The sequence below is a fragment of the Palaemon carinicauda genome, chromosome 9, assembly GCF_036898095.1.
Source record: "Palaemon carinicauda isolate YSFRI2023 chromosome 9, ASM3689809v2, whole genome shotgun sequence".
In the NCBI taxonomy this organism is placed as follows: Eukaryota; Metazoa; Arthropoda; class Malacostraca; order Decapoda; family Palaemonidae; genus Palaemon; species Palaemon carinicauda.
Window position 1 is genome coordinate 43,387,302 of NC_090733.1, and position 10,219 is coordinate 43,397,520.

General features: G+C 35.1%; 1 protein-coding gene across 1 annotated transcript; it reads right to left on the reverse strand.

The window, feature by feature from the left end:
- Positions 1-1,834: 1,834 nt before the first annotated feature.
- On the reverse strand, positions 1,835-2,698 carry LOC137646369 (tigger transposable element-derived protein 1-like). Its single transcript, XM_068379474.1, has one exon. It carries the CDS (start codon positions 2,696-2,698, stop codon positions 1,835-1,837), a length of 864 nt encoding a protein of 287 aa, XP_068235575.1.
- Positions 2,699-10,219: the final 7,521 nt, after the last annotated feature.

Consider the following 10,219-nt stretch of genomic DNA (forward strand, 5'->3'; position numbering starts at 1 on the left):
AGCTGTGCATGTGTACTTTCACTTGTGCGGGTTTGAACTTCGTTTATGTACGTCAGATATGCTGTGGTTGCACGCCGTTCCTCTTCTCGTTCAACCAAGACTCTGTTCATTAACGCTAGGTTATCTAACTTATTTTCTAATTCCTGTGTTCGAAGTTGTTGTCTATATTCTTCATCAGCATCACTATAACCAACTGCTCCTCCATTTTCCTCTTTCGCAGTAGTAATGTCTGCTATGTTAGTTCCTGCGTTTCTAGCCATCTTGAACTTTTATTTTACCGGCTTAAAGAACAACTTCGCTCACAGCTTACACAAAGAGACGTATTTGTACACCTGACACCAATATGTCCCATGTCAATAGGAGTATGGTTTTTTCACTTTATTGCAAAGAGGTTCATGAATACACTGTGTACAGTGGATACAATCAAGAGAATGCCTTGTCTACTGATCGCCTCAAATGGTACTAATTAACTCTCAAAAACAAGATGCAATCTTACTCTCTCAACATGCTGAATTGCTAGCTTTTGTGGAATTCTCCACTCTGATGGAAATATATTGTCACATTATGATTCTAGGGACACGTCACGTATAACAGGGTTTAGTGATTGCGCCCTCCAATTTATGACATTCATAGTACTCTTAACCAGGTCAGTAACCTCAAAGTGTAAAACACATATTTTACATACATGGATTAGGACATATATATATATATATATATATATATATATATATATATATATATATATATATATATATATATATATATATATATATATATATATATATAAAGTAATACCTTGAGCTCGTATTTCAGATAAATTTGTCCCTCATAAAATAACTCAGAAAATATCAATCCATTCTCACCCTCTGAAGAAACACCTAAAAACAGTATATTACAGTGGAAAAACATGTTTTCAATTTTTCTAATTCACAACCTATGCTCACAAAATAACAAACACCTCTGGCTGGTTATGATTTGAAATAAAATTTGACTTTATTATGGAGTTCTCACCTTCAAGACAGACGGTAGAGACGGTGTGTGCGGAGGAGGCGGGAGAGAGAAAGGGGAGGAGACTTGATGGCAACATGTTCGGTACGCTATAATTTTGTGACACTTTGTAACATAACTTAAACTTTAAATTCAACTTAAATGAAATTAGCTTACATTACACACACTTAAAAATAAATGTTAATCCTACGTTACACTGAACTCAATTCTAAATTTGCTATAATTTTTTTTTTTTACTTTTCTTCTTCCGGCTTGCTCTTTTTATCTCGCTTTTTGACTCACTTTTACCTTCACTTTTTGCCGGCCTCTTTAAAAGGAACCTATCTAGGGATCTTTACTATTGTCTCCCATTCAAAATGTTACGATAATGACGAACATAAGTGTCGTCCCAAAATGCTAACGCACGACCACACGCCAACTTGTCCGGGTGACTATTTTCTATAAAATAAAAAAACTCTTGCCACTTTGCTAACATGTCTCTGATTTCCTTTGTAGAAAGGATGTCCTCCTCTCCCTCTTCCTCCTCGCTACTGAGCTCTTGCAACACCTCCGAATGTTGCATCTCCTGGTGCTCGATCAATTCCTGTGTCGTGAGCTCTTCCCGATGCTCCTCAACAAAGTCGTTCACGTCTTCCTCACATACCTGCAGCCCCATGGACTTTCCAAGAGACACGATTTCATCCACCACAATCGGTTCAGGTTCATCAGGGTCTGGTGTATCGAACCCTTCAACGTCTCTCTCAGCGAAGGAAGCTGGCTACAATTTCTTCCATGCTGAATTAAGAATTCTTCAAGTGATACCCTGCCATGCATTGTCAATAATTTTTTAGCAATGGACGATATTGAAATGTTCCTTCCAAAATTCACGAAGAGTGAGATTAGTGTTGTCTGTGCCATCAAAGCACATCTTGAGCAAATGCTTCATGTACAGTTTTTTAAAGCTGGAAATTTCTTGTTGGTCCATGGGCCAGAGGAGTGGTGTGGTGTTGGGCGGGAGATAAAGGATCTTGATGAACCTGTACTCATCAAGAAGGTCCTCTTCGAGACCAGGCGGGTGACAAGAGGCATTGTCGAGTCCCAGGAGACATTTCATTGACAGGCTTTTCTCGGCCAAATATTTTTTGACTGCCAGGCCAAAGCACAGATTAACCCATACTGTGAAGAAATGCCAAGTAACCCTATTCTTAGCATTAGCGCGCTGCACCACTTGCAGTTTTTCTTTCAAGATCCTTTTGATCTTGAACGCACGTGGGTATTCTGAGTGGTTCACCAGCAGTGGTTCAACCTTACAGTCACCGCTGGCATTGGTACGCAAGCCTAGAGTTAGCCGGTCCTTCGTGGGTTTATGGTTCGGTAGTCTCTTCTCCTCTGCCGGGAGGAATGTCCTCCTGGGCATCTTCTTCCAGAAAAAGCCAGTTTCATCGCAGTTGAACAATTGTTGGGGGGTGTATCCTTGTTCTGCGAAAGCTGAGGCAAAGGTTTTGACATAGTCCGCCGCGGCTTTCAAGCCGGAGCTTGCTGCTTCCCCATGCCTCACAACCGAGTGTATCCCAATCCGTTTTCTGAAATTATCTAACCAGCCACAACTGGCTTTGAAGATTTTTGCTGGCATCGAAGTCCCCACCCTCTCAGCTGCTTGCTTTACTTTCAAGTCATCGTAGATTCCTCTGGCCTTTTCACAGATGATCATCTGGGTCACGCTATCTCCCGCCAACTGTTTCTCCTTTATCCATATTAAAAGAAACCTCTCTGTCTTGTTATGAATATCACTGTGCAGCCTGTAAAGGATGGCTAGTCCTTTGGAAGGCTTGGTACTCTTTATAGCATCCTTTTGCTTAAGGATTGTATATATTGTTGATGTATTCCTCTCATATTGGCGACCCAGTCAGTCACTCGTACACCACTTTCATGTTTTTCGATTATTTCATGCTTTACTTGATTGTCATCATATGCTTTTTCTTTTCATTACCCTTGTTTACACTTGCTTGCTTTGGACCCATTGCTTATTCACTTAATTCTGTACGGATTAACGCAGAAAAGCACGTAAAAAATGCAAACACTACATCCCATGCTTGGATATAACTTTACACTACGGAGATCCGACGGTAAAGATAAAGCGATGCTGTCCTCGTGAGCAGCCTCTCACATACTTGGCCACCTAGTGCCTGCATAGGGAACTGTCTTGTATCTTTGTATCTCAAATTTGTTTCATATATCGGGGCAAAAATCTGCTCGAAACTTTCCTCGTATTTCAAATCTCTCGTATGCTGGGACAGTTGTATGTCGAGGTATTACTGTATATATTTATATATGATATTAAAGAAGTTATTGTTCAGATGTCTTTTAACTGCTGATAATTGAAATGTCTTAGCATCATAAATTACAGTATATTTCTGGAGTGAATATTAAGATAATATTTTTTTTTTTTTTTTGTAGTTGGGTTTATGATTACCCAAGCATTAATGCTTTTATTGGGTTATAGTTCTTTAGATATAAATTCATGATGTTTACTCTGATTATTATTTACTCCCTGGTTATCGTTTTGATTAGGATTAAGTTTTCTATAGATTTTTTTTTTCAAGAAGAGTAATTGAAGCATGATTCTTTATTAGATGATCAACACATACAACTAGCATACTGGTTGTACTTTTATTTTTTTATTTTTTTTAGAATACCATATTTCCATGTTTATGTATATTTACATATATAACTTTATGAAACTCATAAATGAAACAATGATAGCAATAAAGGAAATTTGGTGAACTGCTTTATCATCTTGTTTTCATGTAACATTATTGTTTCATTGGTGGTTCATATGTTTGGGTATGTATTTATTTCTTCAAATAGAACATAATTACTAGTTGGCTCTCTTTCGGCTTTTTAACTATCACATGGGTTCTTATGGACCTTTTTTGGTAGCATGATTAGTTATATTGTTGAGCTTAGATTTAGAGGCTGCAAGTCGGCCCATTTTATAGGTTTCTGCTACAGTAAGAGTTGTTACATCAGCCATCAAATCTTTTTTTTTTTTTTTTTGAGGGGTTCTGTTTTCAAGTACCAATCTTGATCTGTCATATTTAGATCTAGGGATACATGATCAACCTTCTCTAATCCAAAAAGAACTTCAGTATCGCAGAGGTTTCAGAACTGACTGGTATGTTAAACTCGTACTTTAAATATATTTGGCTTCTTTTGGTTGGTTTGATTGATTTTGGATGATGGTCTATTAGTAATGCCGATGGTGACAGAGTAAGATTTTAATTTGGCAGGAATAAAATTTCCCATATAGTTTGATTTCAAGATTAGATTTAAATTTTCCTAATTTTGACATAGTAAATCGACTTCAACACAGATTGTCGTTTCTTTCTTGAAACCTCGTGATGGACAAGAGGGTTCTCAAAATTTGGGAACCTCTCCCCAGTTTGAATGTAAATTTCTTTCGCTATTCTATTTTTGCATATGAATATGACTTCAACCTTCTCCTAATTTTATAAACTTTTTTCGTCCTTCTTTGTTTATCTATTTATATATGACTTCTTATTACTTACTTATTTATTCATATATTTATTATATCTCCATATCCCCTGGATATTCCGACTGTCCCATGACAAGGTTGACGAATTCTTTTAATGCTGTTAATGAAATTCCTCCTGATTCTTCTGCATTTGCCATGTCTTCCCTTCTTGTAGACAATTTAAGGACCAAAAGGAAAGATCACTCTGTGGATGCTCATAGCTTAATGTTTATACACTGGATAGATTTATTCAAGCTCACCAACAATACCAGGGGAACGAAATATGTTGTAATATAGAAACAAAAATCAAGGGTTTACTATCTTGCAAGCATTGCTCAAAATATCAATTATGAAAACTTATTTAGTTTTTCCAAACCCTTTGTAAAGATTGATGTAATAAAGCCAACGCTCTCAATAGATAAGTTACATTTTGATGCTTACTGTATATCATTTACAATGACTCCTTCGAAGCCAAGATTCTTTTTTCTAAGTGTTGATGATGGTTAAGTTTATGACCTCCCCTGTCATGTGAAAATACAAAGTATCAAAAATTTTATCGATTCTAGGTTCGATTATATTCCTAAAAGCACTTCAATGTATGATAAAGTTCAGGAAATGGCTCTCAAAACAATAACGGGAATAATTTGCTATGTCACATCCTACTGGAATGAATGTGATTACATTATTTACGGCTACGAATGCCTATAAAGGAAATTCGATAAAATTTCCCCAAGATAACTTGAAACAATATGGGTCGATGCTTGCAAGTTAAAGCTGTTAATGAAAATCAAGCCTTATTACTTAATAATTTGGTACAATCTTCTTTTGATGTTATCGAAATGGAATCAACTCACAAATCTTTTAACCATGCTAAAGAAATCCTCAAGGGTTATGTCATCGGAATCCAGGGGATCCATTCCTTGAGGTAGGACTCTGGATTTCTGTCTAGAAGCCCACCATTACAGAATAAGGGTGGATGATTCCATATTTTTTGGGTATCAGTTCTAATAGGCGAATTTATCTTATCCCTGTGCCTCCATATTTGTTTAGGTGCGATCGCACCAATAGGGTATAGAGTGGACCATCAGTTAAGTTTAATATCCCAGAGCTGATGGTGGAGAATACATATTTTCTTTGCAATGTATGCTATTTTTTCTAATATCATCAAACAGGTAAACGAACCAACCTAGATACAAATAAATCAATAAAACCCTTGCTTATAGATCCTTCAAAAAAGAGACCCTTTGATATTCTGACGACCCTCTTCCCCCGGCACTGTTAACAACCTCTAGCAATTCAATTGTGGAAAATTTTGTTTTTCCTTGAAACTTAGAAGGACCACTCTTCCAATGTTCATAAATCAAGTTATTTGGAGAACACAAGTAAATGAGAATCCTTCATATTACCAAATTTCTTTTGGAGACAGATTATTATATGCTAAATAAGGCGTTTGAATGCCATGGGTTAGTGAGAGAAATAGGAATGAAACTTGAAGCGATAAGGTGGAATTTCTTGGATATCCTATAATAACCGTGGGGAAGTATTTAATGCAATTTTTGACATTATGAATATTATGGCTAATAACTTGAGTGTCAAGTGTTTTTTGTCGGATAGAGTACCAAACGATTTACATATATACACATCAGCAGACTGGATTTATGAAGATATAAGTGTAATTATACCTTTTCAGAGAAAGCCAAAACCTCCAATGTGTCTTGTTGCTCAACCTAAAAGTTATACAGTAAATTACTTTGAAATATGCAAGTTACTTTAGAAGAAAACTCGAATAATTGCACCTGGGTATATATATAGTTAAAAAAAAAAAACATACCTCTTACATGCCAAGTCATGCAAACAATCATTTATAATATATAATTTAAAGACAAGTAGTGATGCTGCAACATTAGATATCAAACCAAATTTCAGTTATGGAAAGGGAAAAGCTTTGAATAGAAAAATGGCCCTGTGTTCATTGACAGTACGAAATGGGCATAAAGACCCTGGAACATCGATGATTATCCATGCTTTCCAGGATGCTGATGTACCTTTATACATTTACTTTTTAAATGAAACCATCATAACGAAAGAATGCCTTGAAGTAATCATTTAGTTTCAACACTATCATTTCCACATGGAATCCTTATTACGGGCAAGAGGTTCTCTCAAGCTTGGGAATAATCTTTTCTTAGTTTGACTCAAAATATTTTTCATACTATTTCTATTACTTATTATTATTTTCACCTTCCTCATACTTTATCAACTGTCTTCAAAATTGTTGTCCAACCTCCTCCTATTTTCACCATCTAGGTTTTGGGAAGGAATGCCATTGCTAGAATTGAAGCTTTTTTTTCAGAAATAATTATGTGACCAGTTATGGTCTAACTCTAACTAGCTACCCGGTGTTCAGTATTACTATATTGGCAAAACGACCTTTTTTTGTGTAGAGGAATATGGCCCTAGAATTTCAGTTGTGGGTTGGTTTCAAATGGATATGATTCGGTATTTTGTCTCGTTTGCCTGCCACTATATTTAAGGTGGTGATGATTGCATTGCTAAGATGCTTGCAGTCCCATCAATCAAGTTGACTCATACCAGAACCACCCTAATCATAGTGGTACCATCCCATCGTGGTATGGTAGAGAGTGGACATTTGGGAGACTAGTATTTTCTTTCCCTTAAACTTCTTTCTCTTTCCATTTGGTTTGTTAATTTTTCATTATCCCGACTGCTCCAGCCAGAAAAAATATATTAGTAAAATTGATATTACCTATACCCCTTCATCGAATGGCGAAACCCAGATTCTATTGACGACGTCTACTGGCTCAAATAAGAAAAACTCTGTTTATGACCTCGGCAGTAATATAAATTATTCTTTTTATCAACTATAAGCAAAGGATATTGAATTCCTGAAATATAAAGGAGTTTTAAAAATATCCTAACTCCTACATTCTCTTACTTTGAATGAAAGATATAAAAGAAATGAAGATTAAGTGATACATTGCACTTATTGAACATGGTCCTGTTATTCTGATTACATTCTGCGGTAACTTATTGGTTCATAGTTATACTCGCATCTATAATACCTAAACTAACATTATATATCTTTATTATGCCCAAAGATTCTATATATATGTATATATATATATATATATATATATATATATATATATATATATATATATATATGTATATATATATATATATATATATATATATATATATATATATATATATATATATATATATATATACATATTCTATGCAGTGACCACAGATTCTATATATTTTTCTATACATTTGGACATACTGTATCAATGACAAAGGTAAATAGAGAATACCCCTACTTCTATCATATAAGGCACCCTTAGATCACTTACATTCTGATCAAATCCATCCAATCCACCTATAAATACATTATACCTGATTACTACATGTAGACAGCCAACGTTTATCTTTTATCACTTCTTATTTACTGATGTTATTTTGTCTACTATTGTAACAGGCTGACATCCATACCAATTTTATGCAAATGTCACAACATTATTATCATTCAAGCTAATGCAACATATGATATTTGTTGTTCTTATACTCATTGATCTTCTTGGTGTTTTACTCATCACCTGTATACTTTCTAAAGTACACTTTTCAGTGTAAGAAATTATAAAAAAAAAGACTATTTACCAAGAATTGTTGATTTTTTATTGCTTATTTATTTATTTTTTTCGGTCTGTCAAATACTTCAACGAGCGAGCCTTACCTTACCCTATTGCCTTATTCTATGTTTGGGTTACCCCAGGTCCCTCAGTGTGAGGCCCCTCGTATATCCACCAGAGTTGCTTATGCCTCTTCAGGTGTATTTTGCATCTTCCAGTCTTGGATGGTCTGGGATGCATCTTGGGTGTTTATTGAGCTTATTCTTAAACACATCTACGCTCACTCCTGATATGTTTCTTAGATGAGCTGGCAGCGCATTAAATAGTTGCTGCATTATCGATGCTGGTGTGTAGTGGATTAATGTCCTGTGTGCCTTCCTTAGTTTTCCTGGTATAGTTTTGGGCACTATCAATCTACCTTGCCTTGCTCTTTCTGATATTTTTAGCTCCATGATGTTTTCAGTAATTCCTTCGATTTGTTTCCGTGCTTGTATTATCATGTACCATTCTCTTCTCCTTTCTAGACTGTATAATTTTAAAAATTGCAGTCTTTCCCAGTAATCAAGGTTCTTAACTTCTTCTATTCTAGCAGTAAAGGACATTTGTACACTCTCTATTTGTGCAATATCCTTTAGGTAGAGTGGGTACCATATCACATTGCAGTACTCGAGTGTACTATGTACATAAGTTTTGTACAGCATAATCATGTGTTCAGCTTTTCTTGTGTTAAAGTGTCTCAATACGATTCCCATATTTGCTTTACATTTATCCAACAGTGTTGCTATTTGGTCGTTGCATAACATATTCCTTTTTAACATTACACCAAGGTCTTTAATTGCTTCCTTGTTTGTGATTGTCTCATTATTAGATCCCCTGTATGCATATACCATTCTTTCTCTGTTTCCATACTTTATTGATTCAAATTTATCGGAGATTGATACCATCCTATTTATCTCCGCCCATTTATATATTTTGTTTAGATCTCTTTGTAATGAGTTCTTATCTTCATCACAAGTAATTTCTCTATATGTTCTTGTGTCATCAGCGAAACTTCTCACTACAGAGTCTTTAACATTTCAGTGTATGTCGAGATCATAATATCAAACAGAAGTGCAGCTAATACCGTACCCTGTGGCACGCCAGATATTACCTGAGCTTCCTCTGATTTCTCATCATTTGCAACCACTATCTGTTTTCTGTTTTGTAGAAATTATTTTATCCATTTTCCTATTTTTCCCATTATAATAGGCCTTGTCGTTTTTTTTTTTCTAATATATTATGGTCTATCTTGTCAGAAGCTTTTGCAAAATCTAGATACCCACATCTGTGTCTTTTTTTCATTTATCGTATTTTTATATATGTTTTCATAGTATGCTATCAGTTGGGTTTGTGTACTTTTTCCGGGCACAAAACTGTGTTGACCCATATTAAATTATCTTTAACCAAATGATTCATTATTTTCTTTTTTATTACCCTTTCATACACTTTCATAATGTGTGATGTTAGACTAACAGGTCTATAATTGCTTGCCTCTTGTCAAAGCTCACTTTGGAAATTAGGGTTTATATATGCTACTTTATGTTTAACATATATCTCTCTCATATCTACACTTTGTCTTAGCAGTATTGTAAGAGGCTTCGCTATAGTGTGTGCATTTTTTTTTTAACAAAATCGCTGGAACTCCATCTGGCCCGGCCGCTGATCCATTTTTAATTTCGCTTATACCCTACACAATATCTGCTTCATTAATATTTATATCCGTTAGATATTCAATATTTTCCTCTCTCATTTCTGTTTCATTATTCTCATTCGCGATTCTTGGCGTGAATTCACTCTTCTATTTTTCTGCTAATATATTGCCTATTTCCTTTTTTTTTTTTTTATTAGTTAACCATCCTTCAATTCTTAGAGGACCTATTTCTGATCTCCCTTTATTCATCTTTTTTGCATAGGAGTAAAGTACTTTTGTGGTTTTTCTTGATATTTTGAAGTGTCCTTTGTTCTAAGTCCCTTTTTTAATTTTTTGGGGGGTTGTATAAACTTT

What these genes read in the sequence shown, in the direction of transcription:
- LOC137646369 (XM_068379474.1), bottom strand. Translation starts at nt 2,698, where the DNA reads ATGATCATCTGTGAAAAGGCCAGAGGAATCTACGATGACTTGAAAGTA.